Source organism: Mercenaria mercenaria, chromosome 11 (genome assembly GCF_021730395.1).
Source record: "Mercenaria mercenaria strain notata chromosome 11, MADL_Memer_1, whole genome shotgun sequence".
In the NCBI taxonomy this organism is placed as follows: Eukaryota; Metazoa; Mollusca; class Bivalvia; order Venerida; family Veneridae; genus Mercenaria; species Mercenaria mercenaria.
Genome location: NC_069371.1, coordinates 11,286,926 through 11,309,027, shown reverse-complemented (window position 1 = coordinate 11,309,027; position 22,102 = coordinate 11,286,926). Strand labels below are relative to the sequence as shown.

At 36.0% G+C, this 22,102-nt stretch overlaps 1 protein-coding gene across 2 annotated transcripts; it reads right to left on the bottom strand.

Moving 5' to 3' along the window:
- Positions 1-76: 76 nt before the first annotated feature.
- LOC123531634 (dnaJ homolog subfamily C member 28-like) lies at positions 77-21,255 on the bottom strand. 2 transcript variants are annotated; one of them, XM_045312769.2, is made up of 6 exons: positions 21,184-21,255; positions 9,267-9,633; positions 7,096-7,209; positions 5,474-5,640; positions 4,185-4,385; positions 77-561 (listed from the first exon to the last, which is right to left on the bottom strand). In XM_045312769.2, exons 2-6 carry the CDS (start codon positions 9,555-9,557, stop codon positions 189-191), a joined length of 1,146 nt encoding a protein of 381 aa, XP_045168704.2. In that variant the 5' UTR covers positions 9,558-9,633; positions 21,184-21,255; the 3' UTR covers positions 77-188. The 2 variants fall into 2 exon arrangements, with proteins under 2 accessions (XP_045168704.2, XP_045168705.2); XM_045312770.2 differs by having other exon boundaries at positions 21,069-21,188.
- Between the last annotated feature and the right edge of the window lie 847 nt (positions 21,256-22,102).

Below are 22,102 nucleotides of genomic sequence, written 5' to 3'. Positions count from 1 at the left end.
TGGACATCCAGGGGTCTTAAAAGTTCACTACAAGCTCTTAAAGCTTAGGTGAGCTAAAAACTACAATAACTACATCTATGATATTTTCCCCGTACTGTTTCTTTAACAAGTTTAACAAAATATTTTAATACATAATATCAACAATTTTTCAATTTGATATTTCTCTGTCAAATTTCAATTATCACAGATTAAGTCTTTTTACTGTTTCTAAAAATGTCTTTTAATCCTGTCCATATATCTTTAAATGAAACAGTTTGAACAGGGTCATACCCTGTCATAGGACTAGCATGATATGATGTGTCGTAACCCTTCGGCAGATATGTTTCTATATCACTACACACTCGTTTATATTCTTTATCAAAGTAGTACGGCATCATCTGTTTATCTAGTACAGGAACTATCAGATTATAATTAAAAATTTTGATGTTGATATCTTCGAGGCTTGTTCTGAATGTTTCTGTGACGGCAGCCATTTTTTCCTCTTTGTCTTTAGGGTTAGAGCATTCATTACATCTTTTAATGTCCTTTGCTAGTTTCTCTCTGCATCTCTGTAGATCATCCCTGTAATAACAATGAATTATGAATATTACTGGATTTTGACTTGTGTATAAATACAATATGCCACCATTATTTGCTTCAATATGACAAAATGTTATTTATAAATGATAATAATTCTTACCATGGCTCAATTTTTTTGTCAATTATGAAGTCAAGTGTTATATATTGTGCAAAAAAAAATGAATGACAGGCGGACTGGTGAGAGAACATTATGATATCAAATAGCTGCAGGACGCCTGTGTCACAACTACTCCAAATGGAGATCAGCTTAGTTTTCATTATCATGTTAGAATGAAAATGAACAATGTATTCTTGTGATTTATTTTCTGATAAACCATGGTTCATTTTTCAGATGCTTGGTTATTTAGCCTCTTGGCCTAGCACCTTTGTGGTTCAATTCCTGTGTATCTGAAATCTAAACTTTTATAAATCGGAACATCAGCAACTTGTGACAATGTAGGAGAAAAATATTTGCTCTAACATGTAAATAAACAATTTTTCGTTTTATTTCATGTTTTACCTAAACTTTATCCATTATAAATCTTTTAACAAAGAAAACTTTTATTTTTTGTGAAAATAAGAAATAAAATGTATACTGTACTTTAATATTCCAGTAACGGTAATTAACTAAATAAATATGCAATAACATGAGCTGTCACAGAAGTTAACACTTTATTATTTTAACACTGGGTAGAGAAATGGGACATGTCTGTGAATAACCTATAGAGGAAACAAAACATTTCATGTATGAAGTTTCTTAAATTACAAGATAAATTCACATATCATAAATGAAAACTGAGGGACATGGGTGCTCCTTATCCCCTTCCATCCTGGAAGAAAAGGACAAACACATTCGATTTTGTTCTTGTTTTTGTTGGGTTTAATGTCGCACTGACAAAATTTTAAGTCATATGGCGGTTTTCCAGGTTTAACGGTGGAGGAAGAACCCAGGTGCCTCTCCGTGCATTATTTAATCACTGGCCGGTACCTAGGTAGAGCCACTTAACCCAGCTGGATGACTTTCTCACATATAGAATTCAATGCCCTGAGTGAGGCTCGAACCCACATCAGTGAGGGGCAAGTGCTTCAAAGTCAGGGACTTTAACCACTCTCCATCACAGAGGCCCTAACACACATCTGAACTTCATGACATGCATCTAAACTTCAAGGAAAGCACATGAAAACTGATACCAGGAGCTGAGTTTTATAAAGGGGCAAAATTCATGAAATATTGATGTAAGAGTTATGGATCTTGAGCAATGTGAAGAGGGTGATGATGTGGAAACACCATTTAAAGTCTGAATCAAATCCAGTTATATCAGAAATAGAGTGACAATACATCAAAACTTTAAAGGGGCAGAATTTATGAAAAACTGACCAGTGCAAGAGTAATGGCCCTTCTGTAATATAATGTGAGTGATGGAGTTATAACTTAAAGTGCATCAAAACTTTAACCAAGCTGTATGTATATGTAGGCCTTAAAGACAGATTAAGTAGGATAGCTGTACATATACTTTTAGTCTAGCTTAAAACTGATCTTATTTAACCTGGACCTTTATGTAAGCTTTAATATACAGTTTATTTTCCTCAACTTACTCTGTGGATTTTGGAGTACAGAGCTATTTAAGTAAAATTTTACACATCTTCAGCTGTGTTGTGGTCTTATCTTACATTACTGAATCACATCCTCTTCCTAGAGCAATGTAAGAAGTGGCTACTTTTTATTTCAACTGGGATAATAGCATGTGTTTATTTCTTATTACAGTGCAACTTGCATTTAGAGACCATCTAAAGTAATGGTAAAAAGTGAATATAGCTCATTCAAACAAGGGTTTCTGTAACAACCAGAAAATGCCGGAATCATATAAGAAGAAATATTTAATGTAATTTAACAGAAATTACAGATTGCCATTACCGATCCACTACCTAGAAGATTGTTGGTCCTGGCTTACAAACTATTACACCTCTTAGACAGGATAAGACTGTGAAATCGTTAATATTCATGGGGACTAACTTTTGTAAATTTCGTGGTTTCACTAATCCACAAAGTTTAATCCCAACCAACAAATAAAAGTCCCATGATTCTGATCTTGAAATGTTAACCCTTAGCCTGCTGGCATCAAGTGATTTTGCCTTTGTGACCTGAGTGCAGATCGGTCTACACATCCGTGCCGGCTGATCATAGTCTGCACTGTTCACCATTCAGTCAGTATTTTTTTTTGGTATGCACCCCTTTCAACAATTAATGGTACTGTCCTAACTGAAAGATGGACAAGTTCATTATAGAAATTTAGCAGGGTAAGTATTAAACTCCATAAATTCATATCCCAACGAATGTCATTTTTGCCAAAACTAGGCAATTTCATGCCCACACAATTAAAAAATTTCACAGTAATTTATTTATAACAAGGCATTCTGAAAGACAGCTAAATCCCCCGCCACTGCTATGGATAGTGAAAGGGTAAACCTTTGATTTTAGCTGTGACCTTGACCTTGAACTGACATGGCTGACTCATGAATTCTGCACAACGTCTTGATGAGGTGATCATCTGACCCAAGTTTCATGAACATCCTTCAAGGGGTTTAGGAGATACAGAGCTGAAACCTTTGACCTTCAGTTGTGACCTTGACCTTGAGTTGACATGGCTGACTCATGAGTTCTTGATGAGGTGATCATTTGACCCAAGTTTGATGAAAATCCTTCAAGGGGTTTAGGAGATACAGAGTGGACACAAAATGGAAGGCTCAAACCTTGACCCTTAGTTGTGACCTTGACCTTGAGCTGGCATGGTTGACTCATAATTTCTGCACATCGTTTTGATGAGGTAATCATTTTACCCAAGTTTTATAAAATTCCTTCAAGGGGTTTAGGAGATATAGAGCGGACACTAAATGGAAGGCTCAAACCTTTGACCTTCAGTTGCGACCTTGACCTTGAGCCGACATGACTGACTCATGGGTTCTGCACATCGCCTTGATGAGGTGATCGTTTGACCCAAGTTTGATGAAAATCCTTCAAGGGGTTTAGGAGATATAGAGCGGACACAAAATGGAAGGGTCAAACCTTTGACCTTGAGTTGTGACCTTGACCTTGGGCCGACATAGCTGACCCATGGGTTCTGCACATGGTCATGATGAGGTGATCATTTGACCCAAGTTTCATGAAAATCCTTCAAGGAGTTTAGAAGATATAGAGCGGACACAAAATGGAAGGCTCAAACCCTTTGACCCTAAGTTGTGACCTTGACCTTGAGCCGGCATGGCTGACTCATGGGTTCTGCACATCGTCTTGATGAGGTGATCATTTGACCCAAGTTTTATAAAATTCCTTCAAGGGGTTTATGAGATATAGAGCGGACACAAAATGGCAGGCTCAAATCTTTGACCTTGAGTTGTGACCTTGACCTTGAACCGACAAGGCTGACTCATGGGTTCTGCACATCGTCTTGATGAGGTGATCATTTGACCCAAGTTTCATGAAAATCCTTCAAGGGGTTTAGGAGATATGGACCGGACACGATTTTGTTACGGACGGACGGACAGAAGGACGGACGGACGGACACAGACCATTCCTATAATCCCTCCGCCACAGCAGGGGATTAAAAATAACTGCCAAAATAACATGCCTGATTTCTTTCTGTTTTGAAATCCAGTTTGGTAACAAATCTTCATCTAGTAAAATCTGATTGAGTTTCTGAGTAGTGCGATCCATGTATGGGTTGTCTTTACTGAAATCTAGTGGTTTTCCAGCACCAGAAAGGTTATCGAAGTGACCTTGCGACATTGACTCCACTATCATATCTTCCACTAAGCGGTCCATAGTGTTACTGGAATACATATCTAATTTATAAATATGATCATCCTCTTACTAAATATATACAATGATTAGGTATGTAGAGCTATTTTCATAATTAAATGGCATTTATTAACAGCTTTTTATTTAAAAAAAACAAAAACATTCTAGTATTTTAGTTGTTACACAGTTATTCAGCTTTAATTGTATTACTAGTATGTACTATTTTAAAGCTAATGCATAGAACATTTTGTAGAACTTACTAGACAAAACCATTTTAATTTCACATATACATGAATTATATGTAGATATTGATCATATTTTCAAATATAAATCTTAGTCTATTATACCTTTGAATACGTGCTATCACATATTATGTGACTGTGCTGTTTGCATAGGTTTTATTACAGAAAAGACTACACTTTTTCAAAATATTTCGGAATACTGCCCCTTTTTACTCCATTGACTCAGAATTTGTGCAGAGAACTTGGAATTCCCAACTGAATATGTATATGCAATTGATACCTATAATTCTAATATGGCTAACAATGCTTTAATCATCACAACAATGGTATGTTGACGTCATGTCAACGGGATATTTAGCGCCATGTACGCATAAAAAAATAGCGCTTTCAAATTTCATGAAATATTTTACTTAATAACATGTTTTAAACGAAATGTCACATTGCACAATTATTTTGATTAATTTATACACATACTGAATTAGTTATTCGCTTTGCTGAATAATCTGCATTAATTTTTGCTCGAACTGAATTCTGCCACAAGACGTATTACCGTTTCCGGTCCAGGCGTGTTTTAACAAATACCTACTATTGGCGCCATGCTTGCGCGAAGAGACAGTTCCATCATATTTGATATAAATTTTACAATAAAGAACATATTAGAATCGAAATAATTTATAGCAAAACAGTGCTTTATCACTATTTATACACTCGGGCGGTTATACGTCGTTTGAAATAATTTCACTCCGGCTGCGCCCTCGTTAAATTATTACGCCCGACGTATAACCGCCCATCATGTATAAATAGTGATAAGCACTGTTTTGCTATAAATTATTTCTTAATTAAGCACACAAACATATTTATACACACTAAAACGTGCCTAATTTTTGTTTTCTTGGCAGCTTTCTGATCCTTTGCTACAAGAGCATTGTCTCCCTCAGGCATGATACACCTGATTCTATACTTCATAACATTCTCCTGGGCTTTGTTCACACGTAACTGCTCATACTGTTTCTGTCTCTGGGCTCGATTACCATATCCAAATCCCTACAAACAAATAGAAACAATATCAACTGTGTCACCAGTTTTAACATTTTGTCAATGTGCTTTTGAACTATGGGTTGATCAGCCTGTTTAGCAACAGAGATTACAGTTAAATTATATTAAAAAAATTGATAAAAACAGCAGACGCAGTGGTCCAGTGGTAACACCGTCTGACTACGAAACCAGGGGTCGTGAGTAAGAGCAGCCGTTCCTCCAACTAACAAGAGCTGTCACAGGAGACAGCTTGCTTGACTATTTCCATGCTGGATAGTGAAACTGGGCACATCTGAGGAAGCTGAAGCAGTCACTGGAGTGTTTAATGACTCCAATGCAGATGAAGGTATTGGACAATTATTGAACCCTTTAAAAAATTGGTTCCAGAGTTATGGACCTTGTGTCAAATGATGTTGGTGATGATGTAAAACAACTGTTTTAAATTTGAATCAAACCCATTAGTAACTGAGATATAGTGGAAGTGCACCAAAACTTTAACCTGAAATTCTAAGTCAAAAGGGGGGATAATTCATGAAATATTGGTGCAAGAGTTATGGCCCTTGTGTCATTTGATGTGGGTGATGATGAGGAATAACTATATTAAGTTTGAAACAAATCTATCAAATAATTAGAGGAAAAAAAGAAAGTGCATCAAAACTTTAACCAAAATGCGGACGCGGAAGAACGCCGACGCTGAGTCGAGTAGGCCAGATCTCCATATTTTGTATAGTCTAGCTTAAAATTACTCACATTGAGAGAAGAGTCCCACGTATGGGTGCTTTACATCTTGCATCTTCTATATCTATTCTTCTACTAACATCACTAACAGTCTTCAGGAGGGTTACTGTTGGTGATTTTATATATAAATATGCTTACATAAAAACAAACGATAAAAATAGCAGTATTTGTATATTGATCAGTTCTATATTTATTACCAAAGTTCTACTTTCATTAGGTTATTTTCTACTGCTTTGGACACACACAAAAAAATTGAAAGTGAAATTTTGACTTCATTTGTTTATTGGGTCTCATATTTAACATTATGGTCATCTCAGTAGGCAAAAATTGATTTTGTTTTCTTGGGATATATCAAAGCCATAAAGTTTTAGGTCACAACAGTGAACTTTGGCATATTTCCAGCTGCTTTAAATGGGTACAGTTGACTCAAGGTGCCCCTCCATCCAGACTGAGTAAGATAGCTTTCCATATACTTTGAATCTAAGTCGAGCTAAAAATGTAACAAAAACTACACCTTTTTGTCATTTCTTTTTTCAAAAGACAACTTTTCTTCTATTTTACTGTATAGGTACTTTAATATGTCATATACATCAGAAAGAAACCATCTCAAAGAAATTCCACTTTTTATTTAATGAAAAACAAAATCTAAATAACAGACCAGCTGCTGCACAGTTGATAGCACAGTAACAACAGTATGCATCATTTTAATTGGTAAGACTATTTTACCTCATTGTCCAGATACTGTCTGTGTTGGGCTTGCATGGGTTTTACATTAAATACATCATCATCGTCATCATCATCATAGTACTGTCCCAATGTATCGCTCTCATCTAGTCTTGACTGGAATAAGAAACAGATTTTACTCTGTTATATATAATGATGTCTTTCTTTTTAACCTTTACCCTGATAAATTTCTAAACTAGACTGGTCTATCATTCAACTTGGGCAGTACCACTTATTATTCAAATATTCAAAGGGGTGTTCACTGAAAATTTAGTGAATGAACAGCAAGCAGTGCAGACCCAAGATCAGCTTGCACAGATGTGCAGACTGATCTTGATCTGCATTAGACGCAAAGGCAGAATCACTTGCTGCCAGCATGCTAAGTTTAATAGTTCTAATTTAGTGAACCCGTATTAACAATGCAATTCCCAAGTAAGAATTTGACGTGCTGCGAAACTGTATAATTTCTTGGGTATAAAATTTTGTGTTTTTTTCCCCCCCAAAACGGCTGTTTTGTTATAATTTGTGGATATTCACTTATCAAGATGAAGGGATCAGGATTTTACTTGTTCAATGAGATCTAACCCTTATCATGCTGGACACACCTGACTCTGCCTTTGAGATCAGTGCAGATCATGATCAGCCTGCACATCCATGCAGTCTGATCATGATCTGCAAGTTTGCAATTCAGTCAGTATCAAATTAAAAGATGGACAAGTTCATTACAGAAATTTAGTGGGGTTAGGGTTAATTTTATGTATTGACACCACCATAAACTCCATAAATTTCAAAATTAGTCTCCTGCAAATATTAATGATTTCATATGGTGCTATTTCAGCATTCCTCTGCTGGCATGCTCCAGTGATAAACCACCGAAAATTGCTGCAAAGAGAAAACAGAAATACGCACCTGCTGTGCATTCACCATTACGAGTCAGTTACCTGAAACTACAATGTAGTTTGACAATAGTTCAAAATAATGATAAAACCTAAAACTACTTGTAGATACAAAAACAGCACTGCAGAATTTCAACAGAAACAAGAGCTGTCACAGGAGACAGTGCGCTCGACTATTTCGATGCTGGATAGTGAAACTGGGCACATCTGAAGAAACTGGAGTTGTCACTGGAGTGTTTCTTAACTCCAATGGTGGATGAAGATATTGCACAATAGCCTGAGTCTGTGTCAAAAATATTATGTAATAAGAGAGGTAAAGATAAGTGTATCAAAACACTATATAAGTATAGTCTAAGCAAAAAGGGGCATAATTCATTAAATATTGGTGCAAGAGTTATGCATCTTGTGTCATATGATGTGGAACAACTACTTCAAGTCTGAATCAAATGCATTTCATAATAACTGAGATATAGTGAAAATGCATCAAAATTAACCTTTAATTCTAAGTAAAAGGGGGCATAATGCATAAAAAAATTGGTGCCAGACTTGTGTCATATGATGTGGGTGATGATGTTGAACAATCATTTTAAGTTTGAATCAGATCCATTCAGTAATAACAGAGATAGAGTGCAAGTGCATCAAAACTGTAACCTGAAATTCTAAGTAAAAAGGGGGAATAATTTATGAAAAATTGGTGCAAGAGTTATGCATCTTGTGTCATATGATGTGGGTGATGATGTTGAACAACTAATTTAAGTTTGAATCAAATCCATTCAGTAATAACAGAGATAGAGTGAAAGTGCATCAAAACTTTAACCTTTAAATCTAAGTGAACAGGGGGGACAAATCATGAAATATTGGTGCGATAGTTATGGCCCTTATGTCAGATGATGTGGGTGATGATGAGGAATAACTATTTCAAGTTTGAATCAAATCTATCAAGTAAATACAGAGATAAGTTGAAAAAAGACAAAAGTGTAAAAAAACTTTAACCAAGGTGGGGACGCGGAAAGACGCTGACGCCGGGTCGTGTAGGATAGCTCTCCTTATACTTTGTATAGTTGAGCTAAAAAACTACGTTAATGTTTTTCTATTTGTTATAGCAAAAGTTACATCCCATATTAATAGCTGGAAGTGCATATTCATTGATACTTTATTAGTTAACTGCTGTAACGTGTTATGGTGCATTTTGACAAATAATCGTAATGATGTCCATTTATTTTGCTCAACTGAACAGTGTTACAAAACCAGAACTACATTTGAACATAGATTTGTTACCTTAATTGCTTTATATGCCTCTTTGACTTGATTGAACTTCTTGGAATCAGCGGTAGGAGACTGACTATCAGGATGATAGATTTTCACCTTCGCCAAGTAAGCCTGTCTGAGTTCCTCCTGGGAGCACCCCTCAGACACATTCAGTAGAGTGTAACAGTCTTGAAGGTTCTCTTGTATCTTATAGCCTGCTCTACATGTCCGTGATGATGTGAAGAAATAAACTGGGTACAGAGAGTTGAATCGAGGAATTCTACATTTGTGTAAAACAAGCCTACATGTGACTGCAGTCATTTTGAAAGTTTGTGATCAATTTGACATCATAACCACTTTGCAAAATCTCAGCATTTGAATGTCACATCTTTGTCAACTGAAAAATATATGTTTAAGGTCTAGAATGTAACAAGAAACAAATCATTTTACAAAAAGTATGGTCAATATAATATTCACTTGATCCCAATGAGCTAACAAGAGCTCCACCTAATGGGGTTCACAAGCAGACTAGAACAGGGCAATGAGTGCAGATATGGCATGGTGTTTGACTTAGATCCAGGGTTCGATTCCTGGTCACTCACTGTACTGTAGACGTATAATTGTCTACATGAGAGTGACACTTTATTTTATGTTATGATATGTATAAGATGGACTTGTTAATAAACCAATATAGTAAACCACCACCGAGTTCAGTCATGTGGCCCCACGTTGGGTGCAAAATGTAACAGACTGAAAATACTTCAGCCCTGACCATGAATCCAACCTGGGACCTATCACACCTAAGCAGACACTCCACCACATCACTATAAAAGCCAGCTCAATAGTAAGGAAGTATAAATGCACCCTTACACTCTACCCTACAACATAAACACCCTGAATTAATTTAGGTGAATACCGGTAAATCAAGGGTGCCTGTACACTGTGCTAAATCCAGTATTATAATTATTATTATTATGTACAACGCCATTGAATATGTCATTGTATAGAAATAGGCGTTTAATCAAATTATTCAGTTTCAGTTTCAAATATTAAAAACATATTACACAGTTTTAGTAAACCATATAATATATTTTATAAGGCAAACAATCTGATTAAAATCATCTCTTAATGTAACGCACATTGGATCTGAGGACAGGTTATTGAGACACTCATTCACCAATCAGAGCCTTTCTTTCATCATTTTGAAAGTGAAAGTAGAAGTTTAAAAAAATCTATATTTAACCTGGGTTTCCAGTTTTCGATAATTATGTTATTATCCCGTAGTCCAGAGATATAAATTAGCAGGGCCCAGCAGCCCATGGCCCCTAGATTTTGGGCTGGGCCCCTAAATTGTTGGAGAAAATGCCCATATACCTAATGTTAAACACTTATTTTTGACAGTCTTGGCCCGTAAATAAAAGTAGCTAGTTTATATCCCTGCCGTACGGATTTATAATTCACACGAGAATTAGTTGTTTTTCCTATTTTTTCCACTCAAGATTAAATAAGAGCATTTAAAAACAAAAATCAGCTTATTATATTTCTAAATTTCATTATTTGTGACTTATTGTTTTGTTTTCTTTTTTCGGGTCCGGTTCTTCAAGACACTTAAACAAATCATGTTATGTTATCAGTTATTTGACGAGATCTTGATCTGTGTTCATTGTGCTGCACTCATATTTGCGAAACTATATCTAATACTTTGTTGAAAATTGCATTTTTCCTATGTTTTAATATGTATATGACTGTGCAAACTGAGAAAATGTTGAATAAACTTGGAAACTTGTAAAACATTATCCGAAGCACTGAATAATTGACAACATGTCACTTCTTCCAGACCGTTTTGACAATTGCTAACTAATCAATAATTTCCAGTATATTTTATTATTTGACAAAAACTTTAACAAGAACTGTCCGTAAGACAGCCAATGCTCAACTATTCGAATTATTGTCCCAGAAGCAGGAAAATGTTACCATTAATGTTAAAATATCTATAGAGTTTCAATCCAGTATCTGCATTAGTTTTGGAGATAGTAACTTGCATGCAAAACTTTAACCAAATGTTTTATGTTCAAAAGCGGACATACTTGGTAATTTGACCAAAATGCATGTTGGAATTATGGGACTTGATGAACTAGTTTTATAATCCCGAAGGCACATGTGAAGTTTCAATTTAATATCTGCATTTGTTCTACACATAGTAACTTTCATGCAAAACTTTAACCAGAATTTTTTTAAGTCTAAAAGGGGGCATAATTTGGCAAAAATACATGTCAGAGTTATGAGACTTGACCCAGTGAGGTTGGTAATTGATCTAGAAAAATAGACAAAAGCTGTCCATAAAACAGCCAATGCTTGACTATTTGAATTATTGTCCCAGAAGCAGTACCAGTATCTGCATTAGTTTTGGAGATAGTAACTTGCATGCAAAACTTTAACCAGAAGTTTTATATTCAAAAGGGGGACATAATTTGGCCAAAATGTTTGCCAGAGTTATGGGACTTGATGGAATCAACTAGTTTTATAACCCCAAAGGTACATGTGAAGTTTCAATTTAATATCTGCATTTGTTCTGCAGATAGTAGTAACTTGCATGTAAAACTTTAATCAGGATTTTCTAAGTCCAAAAGGGGGCATAATTTGCCCAAACCACATGTCAGAGTTATGGGACTTGATCCAGTGAGGTTGGTAATTGACCTAGAAAAAGAAACAAGAGGGCCATGATGGCCCTATATCGCTCACCTGTTATCATTGCACTTGAGGACAAGAAGGTCCTCAGAAAAAATATCTAAGTCCAAAGGACAGGAACAACAATGGGAAGAAATCTAACCAAAAAGAAAAAAAAAATTCTTACAAGGTATAGATATGTCAAAATACACCTAATAATTGGAGGTACCATCCATGTTGTACCACATTTTTTCCCTACGGCCAATAATAAACAAGAGGACCATGATGGTCCTGAATCGCTCACCTGTCCCAACATGACCCAGTTTTGAACTGAGTATGACGTCGTTTTTTTTCTATTATTTGACATAGTGACCTAGTTTTTGAGCTCATGTGACCCAGTTTTGAACCTGACCTAGATATCATCAAGATGAACATTCAGACCAGCTTTCATACAGATCCCATGAAAAATATGGCCTCTAGAGAGGTCACAAGGTTTTTTCATTATTTGACCTACTGACCTAGTTATTGATATGCACGTGACCCAGTTTCGAACTTGACCTAGATATCATCAATATGAACATTCTGACCAACTTTCATAAAGATCCCATGAAAAATATGACCTCTAGAGAGGTCACAAGCAAAAGTTTACGCACGGACGCATGCACAGACAATGGACTCTGCGCGATCACAAAAGCTCACACTGTCACTTCGTGACATGTGAGCTAAAAAGTTACTAAAAACAAGCTATTTATAGTAATGTAAAAGGGAAGTAATTAAAAAAAAAAATATTGTAAGTGAACAAAAGAAGAATCTGCCAGTTCAAGAAAGGAACCAAGATCTTATGATGATACAAGTTGTGTGCCAGTTTGGTAAAAATTAAATCATAAATAAAGCTGCTATTGTGCAGACAAGGTCAAAATAGCCAATTCTGGACCTTTTAGGGGCCATAACTCTGGAACCTATAACGGAATCTTGCCAGTTCAAGAAAGGACCAAGATCTTATGGTGATACAAGTTGGGTGCAAGTTTGGTTAAAATAAAATCATAAATGAAACCACTATCGTGCAGACAAGAAATTGTTGACGGACGGACAGACGGACTGACGACGGACGAAGGGTGATCACAAAAGCTCACCTTGTCACTATGTGACAGGTGAGCTAAAAATAAGTTTCAAATCTATATGCATTTAAGTAATAGCTGTATGTACTTCCACGCAAAACTTTAACCAGAATTTCCTTAGTCCAAAAGGGGGCATAATTTGGCCAAAAAGCAGGTCAGAGTTATAGGACTTGATGCAATCAACTAGTTTTATAACCCCAAAGACACATGTGAAGTTTCAGTTCAATATCTACATTAGTTTTGGAGACAGTAACTTGCAGCACGAAAAAACTTTAACCAGGATTTTTTAAGTCCAAAAAGGGGGCATAATTTGCCCATAATACATGTCAGAGTTATGGGACTTGACCCAGTGAGGTTGGTAATTGATCTAGAAAAAGAAAAAATAAGTTTCAAATCTATATATGCCTTTTAGTAATAGCTGTATGTACTTGCACGCAAAACTTTAACCAGGATTTTGTAAGTCCAAAAGGGGGCATAATTTGGCCAAAATGCAGGTCAGAGTTATGGGACTTATTGCTATCAACTAGTTTTATAACCCCGATGACACATGTGAAGTTTCAATTCAATATCTGCATTAGTTTTGGAGACAACAACTTGTAGTAAAACTTTAACCAGGATTTTCTAAGTCCAAAAGGGGGCATAATTTGCTCAAAATACATATCAGAGTTATGGGACTTGACCCAGTGAGGTTGGTAATTGACCTAGAAAAAGAAAAAAATAAGTTTCAAAGCTATATGCCTTTAAATGATAGCTGTATGTACTTGCATGCAAAACTTTAACCAAGGTGTGACGCCGACGCCAGGGTGAGTAGAATAGCTACACTATTCTTTGAATAGTCGAGCTAAAAATATATTATATACCATAGGGACCGCTGATAATAAAATCAACTAAATGAACAAAGTATCTTGACCTGTTTTATTTGAAACTAGAAATGTGTCACAGACACAACATGAGAAAGGTCACAGGCATAAGTTATTTATAGTAACAACTAAGGGAAGTTAATCTTAAAAAAAAAAGAATCCTAAGTCCACACAAAAATCCTTACCAGGTAGAGATAGGTTAAAATACTTCTCAAAATTGGATGTAACATGGATGTTGTACTACAGAAAAGTGGTCTTGTTTTTTCCCTACGACCAGTAATAAAAAAGTTACAATATAAGCTATTTATAGTAACAACAAAGGGAAGTAATTCTAAACTAGGGACCTGGTTCTTGCGCATGACATTCTGTCTCATGAGGGTATACAATTGAGGCAACTTACATCAAAATCCCTCCATGCATGAAGAAGAAATGCTCAAGACAAAGTCATTCTTGTATATGACCTTTGGCCTCTAAGTGTGACCTTTGAGCTAGGGACCTGGTTATTGCGCATGACACATCGTCTATCCATGCTTATTATTTGTGTCAAATTATTTTGAAATCAGACCATGCATGTCAAAGTTATGGACCCGACACGACCATCACCCTTTCCCGAACACACAAACGGACAAACACACACACGGACAGGGGTAACACTATATGGCCCACACCCCTCCCCCCCTCCATTTTATGGCGGGGGCATAAAAACATCACAACCCATACCACTAGTTTAATGGCTACGCGTTGCTAGATTCTACTTTCACCTCCTCGATATTTGCATTATCGGTTGCTACAGAATGGACATTATGCCGACCTGATCAACCATGTCCACCTAAGCACGGGGGAGGAACTGTTACACGAGACTCGGTTGTGGAGGATATCATGTTACAGATTTAGGAAGCTACTGTTACAGTATTCCTGGATAATGTTACAGCATTCGCATGATATTAATAGCTGTCGGTGTTTTGTTTGCCAAAGATGTGGTAAAGATTTATCTCTTTTCCCTTACAGAAGCAAGCCTCTGTGGCGTACATGCTGCGTATTTGCTGTGTATATGCCGCGAACACAGTAGTACGCCAGAGGAGTACATTTTACATACACCGCATGCCGCGTACATGCCGCGTACTATTTCGACGAGTACACAGCATGTACGCAGGAGGTCACTAGTACACTTCAAGTACGCAGCACAGACTCTGAAAATTTAAGGAGTACACTGCATGTACGCAGGAGGGACTTGTACAAGAAAATAGTACACTGCACGTACACCGCAGATACTTCGAAATTTATAACACTTATATTTAGTTGCATTAAAGTTGTTTCCCCTTGATGCAGTTACGCCATTTTCTTCAGATGTTTACCAAATTACATGCTACAAAAATTGATTTATTTCATTGAAAAGTGGATGAAGAAAAGCATACTAATTTATTTGATAACATCAATCTTCATTATTTTGGTAAGGGTAAATACTTATTGATGCATGTCACTTATCTTTTTTCTGTTTTTTTCTGTCCAAATGATCAGCATTTGCATAAGAAAGTTGGTGGGGTAAGGAATTTACATTATCCCAGCAGTTTCGCCACAAGAGTACACAGCATGTATGCAGCAGGAGTACACAGCATGTACGCCGCAGGACTCGAGCCAGGAGTACACAGAATGTACGCCGCAGGAGTACACAGCATGTACGCCACAGGAGTACACAGCATGTACGCCGCAGGGGTAGTACACCGCAGGCTCATTTGCATGTGAAAAGTGTATGTGCCGCGTACATGCTGCGTACTATTTCCCGCATAATAAATTCCTCCAGCGTACATCCTGTGTACTATGTAGTCCACAGCATATACGCAGCAAGTAGTACGCGGCAGAGCTCATTTGCATGTCAAAAGTGTACTACAAACGTACTATCGGTGTATGTGCAGTGTATATCCTGCGTACTATTTAAAGCCCTTGATTTCAGTACACATCATGTATGCATCATATACGCTGTATGTACACAGCAAGAGTACGCAGCAGGCCTTTTTCTTCTGAAAGGGTTTCCAAAAATAAAAATTGTTTTTCTAGATCAGTGATATGCACGTCTGTTGAGACATGGCTTAACCTGCGAAACACAGTATATTGATGTCAATCAAGCGTTTTATGACAAAATTCGAAATTTTGATAGAAAAGTATCTAAAAGAAATTGATTAAAAGATATTCCAACCGTATTTCATGCAAATTTGCATTGATTAAAACCCTCTTCAGGCATGGACTTATAATATGAGGTAGAAAAATTACTGTTGGTCTAATATTTCGTGGTTTTATAGAATGTTGCAGTTTAGCAGGATATGTTACAGTTGTGGGGTGCTGCTTCTGAATGTGTTACAGATTTAGGATGATACTTTTTTCTTCTTCAGGATTCTGTTGTTAGATGTAAATACTGCTAAACAACATTTATTTTGTCATCTGAGGCAGTCAGACATGTACTAGAGTGGCGTTGCTGTAATGACGTTTAAAAACACAGGAAAGAAAAACTACAACATTCCACCTAACTGGAGAAGATGTCGCTTGTGATATGTCAAGAATCACATATGATGAACAGTTGATGATACAAGTTATGCAGAGCAAATCTCCCATCCCTTTTCCATGCAAATTGACCGATCGTTTGAACAATTTCTAAATACATCAGTTGTTAATTTTTTTTCATAACCTCAAAATAAATCACCAAAGATATCGCGGAGCGAAATCGAAAAATGTTCTAAGTGTTTCTTTATTTATATTCACATAGATTAATTACTTTCGTTCAAATCTAAAAAGAGAGTGAGTTACTATGTTTATAAGGTAACTCCTAATTTTTGAACAACCCGAATTTAATGTGCTCGTGCTCACGTTTACGCAATGCCTACATTCCTGAGATATGCCTTCTAATGGCGCAGTCCTGAAAAGCCCTTGACACCGTCATACACACAAAGACAGTGACGCATATATTTTTAGATGAAAATCCATGAAACATTATACATTTTAACTATGAACTACGTATAAAATCCTCTGTTAAATGATATAGTCCTCTAACTGTGACCAAACAGATTCAATGCTTCAGATTAGCCTATTTGATTGTGTATGCTTGCCAGATCTTCATTGCGCAGATGCAAGCAGACTATGATTCGATGGTTGTTCCAACAGTAAACACGTATACATGTTTAACAAAAAAGAATCTTTTGTTATTTGAAATAAAGTTTTGTTGCACATGTGCAAGCTGTCGTAAGAAAAGCCAATTAATTTCTTATGTTCTCCATTACCGATTCCGAGAGGATATTTTCTTTTAAGCATATTAGTAACTGAAATCGTTGATAAAGACACGCATTGCCAAGCTCTTCTGAAGCTAGGACACATCGTTTGCTAGCTTAATACATGTAGCATAAACAGGTACTATTTATGAAAGAACAGCCTATTAAAAAGCAAACGACGATTCAATGCGAATTGGTGATTATGGTATCATATATATATATATATAGAACACTAGCTTTCCATTGAAAATGTTTATATATCATTTTATTATATATAGATGTTGATTTAGAATTTCGAAATTAGAAAAAAATGCACTTGGTATAATATATTTGTTACATCTTACTAAAAATCCTGCATAATTCATGATATCTAAATTTTATTTGCTATCCTGGTATTGTATATTGTCAAAATATATTCCAAAAAGTATCATCCTAAATCTGTAACACATCCAGAAGTAGCACCCCACAACTGTAACATTCTATAAAACCACGAAAAATTAGACCCACATTGATTTTTCTACCTCGTATTATAACTGCATACCTAAAGAGGGTCTTTATCGATGCAAATGAGCATAAAATATGGTTGAAACATATTTTAATCAACTTCTTTTAGATAATTTTCTATCAGAATTTCGGATTTTGTCATTAAACGCTTGATAGACATCAATATACTGTGTTTCACGTGTTAAACCATGTCTCAACAGATGTACATACCATTGATCTAGAAAAACAATTTTTACTTTTGCAAAAAAAAAGATAAATCTTTACTATTTCTTTGGCAAACAAAACACCAACAGCGATTAATATCCTCCGAATGCTGTAACATTATCCAGGAATACTGTAACAGTAGCATCCTAAATCTGTAACATGATATCCTCAACAACCGAGTCCCGTGTAACAGTTCCTCCCCCGTGCTAAGGGCTTATACATTAGTCCTTCCTCTGATGTTTTTAGGTTACCTACATACTTGTTACCTATTCGAAAGACTTTAACACAGGGATTGGGCCTATATACCTGACCCCCGTAGTTTGAGTCATAAAGTAAACCCTGGGAGAGAAAATACCAAGGTCCCTACTGGGGCTCGAACCCCAGACCTCATGATCCGAAGGCGGACACTCTAACCACGTCGCTAAAGGGTTAACCCAACAGCAAGGCTGTTGGAAGTGACCTATAAACCTACTATCACTTCACTATTCCCCCTTTACTTTTCAGAGCTTACCGGCTCTCCAGAATGACACTCCATGCCCACCGCATGAGTCTGACAAACACTTCTAACACCATTAAAGTAAACCCTGGGAGAGAAAATACCAAGGTCCCTACTGGGGCTCGAACCCCAGGCCTTGTGATCTGTAGGCGGACACTCTGACCACGTCACTACAGGGTTAACCTAACAGTAAGGCTGTTGGAAGTGGCCTTAGTCATAACTTCTATTCCATCTAAACAGCTGATCGCATGTACTGACATGCTGCCATTTGACAGAGGCCCGATAGGGATAGCCAAATTCAGATCTCTATGTATAGATCTAGAAGTGGCCTATAAACCTACTATCACTACAGTCACATAGTAGCTTTATCAGGGGTGGCGAAATCTGATTTTGACTTGCTTGTCTGTTTTTGTCAATTGTTATTTTGTACTTGTTCGTATGATAATTATATAGTAAATTCTGGTCAAATTTCACTTGTCCGTACAAGCTTTGGGACAACCTGGGCAATACGGACAATTGAATTTGCCACCCCTGTTTATGTGAGCAAACATGCACTTTGAATGGACTGACTAATTTTATTATATGGTTTCCCCCTAAGTGACCAGCATGAAATATATCATGCTAGCTTCCACGTTTACTTTGGGCAGGCTGATGTTACGTAAATAAATAGCCAACAGAGCAGATATTTATGTAGTCCCAATCCGTGACTCTATTTACCTCCCCTGACAGTCCATCCACAGAGTCACTAGCAACGACAATTTAAAATCGGCATAATCGAGGTACTTCAGTCTTTCAGACATGATTGCAAGCATAATGATGATTTAATGGCAAAAAGAAACATATTTGGAATAATAAATTTATTCTTGTGCTTGTTTTGTGAAATACACGATATGTCATGTCATGAGCACTTCGTAGTATCTGAAGAAAGTCACCCACTGACCTACATTATTGATTTGTTTTTTGCCATTTTTGACGTCACAGCTTTATTATGTCATTATTGGTGCATTTCATTCATATTCAGGTACCGGTACAGGATGAGCACAACGTCTCGAGCTAATTCTAAATGTATTATAAGATTCTTTCACTGGTTGTAGGTGCAGATGAATATCTGGCTTCGAGGGTAACTGTTTAGGTGGTAACGAGGCTCCTTGCCGAGTTAACGCCTAAACAGTTACCCGAGAGCCGGATATTTCCATCTGCACCTATAACCAGTGACAGAATCTTTTTCTTGCATACTGATTTCATGAAAAAATAATAAAAATAAAATCAATCGAACGGCTTTCTTTTTAGAACTATTTCATATGGCAGTGTATTTAAACAAAGCGCGGGAAACCAACGTCCGTAAACAGGAAAGACATCATGACGTTTCAAAATAAATAACAATGTTTAGTTCCGGTTTTGTTTTATCAGTTGCAGCGTAACGTTATGAATTTTTGATAAAATAACGTGATTTGAATCGAGAAATATACTATCATGAACTAACAGGAACTGTCGAAGTATTGAATTTTTATTCCATTTTTAAATAAAATATATATTACTACATAAATCTTCTACATATATGTAGTTTGTAATATGTCATTTACAACACAGGAGCCAGCACCGGTAAAGATACCGGAAATCCCTGTCTGGTATGCAAGAATAGCGCAATATTATTTGTAAGTTTACTATAATCTAAAAGTTAAATTACAAAATTTGGAAGTTTACTACGATCTAAAGTTAAATTACAAAATTTGAAAACAAAACAGATATCTGAGTGATCTGTTCATATATATTCTCATGTGCTTGTTCCTTCACAAACACTCGTAATAAACTTTGGTGAACAAATCGAGTACGACTTCACACTGTGCTAAATGCTGTACATTCATGCATATATTTGATAGCTGTTTTTCCATAGTTTTTATGCAGAACATATCAAATAACCTTTCTGTTCACAGATACAGTGCTTTAGTGTATAGCGGATAGCTAACTAATTTTTCCTGCATTCCAATTCAAAGAAATGAAAATAGTAGTTTTTTTTTCAGTATATCTGACAGAAAACATCTATTCTTCTTAAAACATTCAGGTTTTAATAGAAATCCATGTGTTTTTTCTCTCCAAGCCATTGTTTACATATGCGCTGATTTAGGGTGTACAGGATAGCTTTGGTCATTTTTTCCATTATTAGTTTAAAATCCACATCTTAACAAACTTTCCAAGATTTCTTTACTATAAATCAGAATAATAACGTATTCTCTTTTCAAAAACATTCAGCTTTTTACATTTCTATCAAATACTTTTCATTCACTGACATTTTTTACATATACACTGATTTAGTCTATAGGGGATAGCTTTATTTAACATTTGATGACATATGAAAAATAACACAACAAGCAAACATTTAAAATGTATGTCAGAATGTCTGTTTGCATGCCAGTAAAAGAATGATATGAAAATTTATACAATAATTCAAGTCTAAATATAAAATTTATCAATCTATCCTCTATACCCTAAAATCCGCTATACCCTAAAGCACTGTAAATGTTTTACCTACAGTAAATTAGAATACTTCTTTCATTTTTCATACTGTGAAGTTTATAATTTATGTTCATATTTTAATCACTAATGATTACGCCTGTGTTCGGACGTGGCTGAGTTGGACGTAAATTATAATAATACTAATATCAGACTGGAATGAAATGAAAGTGATAATTACGTCACGAGTTGGACTAATATTTACGGATATTTACCGACGTCTGATTGTATGCATACAGCTAAAAACTTATCGATATAATCATATTTTACTTTAACACCTAATTACATATTAAACAGATGAATTTCTGTAAAATAAATTTGTTTATTTACATTTTGCAACAAATGCGGTAATTTGAACAAAGGGACGTAACTACAATAATGACTAAAATGTTCCTAATTCCCGTACCGTACCCGTACCGTACAGCAATAGGGTATGGAGCCAAGTGGACTTATTTGAACATACTGGTGAGGAGGTCCTGAAAGGATGCTGCAGACCAATTTTGGTGTAATTATGGCCAGTAGTGTCAGAGATGTTTAAGTTACAACGCTTACAATGGATGCCAGAGTATCTGCTATACTAATACCTCACCTTGAATCTTTGAAATTGTCACAGGGCTTAATATATTAGCAATCCCGGCGTAGGTTCTACTCTCTTTATTATTCCGTTACATAAAAAGCCTAAAACATATAATAACATGAAATTAACAATCATGGTAAAATAAAGATAAAATAATACAAAATTGCACAAACATTAATTCACGCGTCGGGTCAAGAAATACAAAATACAATATTAATGAACAAGAGATCTAAATATTTCTTACCACAGCGTCTGGTGAATTAACTGAGGATTATCAGATAAATTCAAAATAATTTGAATTCTACTTTAATGTTTTCCCATCTTACTCGTAAGAGAAGAAAGACTGCACTGAGGGCCGAAGGATTTTGGCGGTGAAAAGTGCAAAGAGGATAAAAAGAACAGACCAATGTATATCTTTCTCTCATTCTATCTCTCATTCAATCATGTAAGACAAACAAGACGATTGGACAAACATGACAAGTGTTCACAAAACTGCACGGACAAACACATGGATGAATTGCCTCGGAAACTTCCGTTAATATCCGTGATATTACGTACCTTACCGAGAAGCCCCGATTCAATAAAATAGCAGACGATACAACATAATAAAAACCTGACGGACACTATCGGAAATTTGGCGCATGCGCGAGGGTTAAGTATCATTTTCCCGCT

Coding starts and splice junctions, on each gene's coding strand:
- LOC123531634 (XM_045312769.2), bottom strand. CDS start 9,557: ATGACTGCAGTCACATGTAGGCTTGTTTTACACAAATGTAGAATTCCT. Junction 7,210..9,266: donor AGGCATATAAAGCAATTAAG/GTAACAAATCTA, acceptor TTCTTATTCCAG/TCAAGACTAGATGAGAGCGA. Junction 4,386..5,473: donor GCCAAGAAAACAAAAATTAG/GCACGTTTTAGT, acceptor TATGTATTCCAG/TAACACTATGGACCGCTTAG.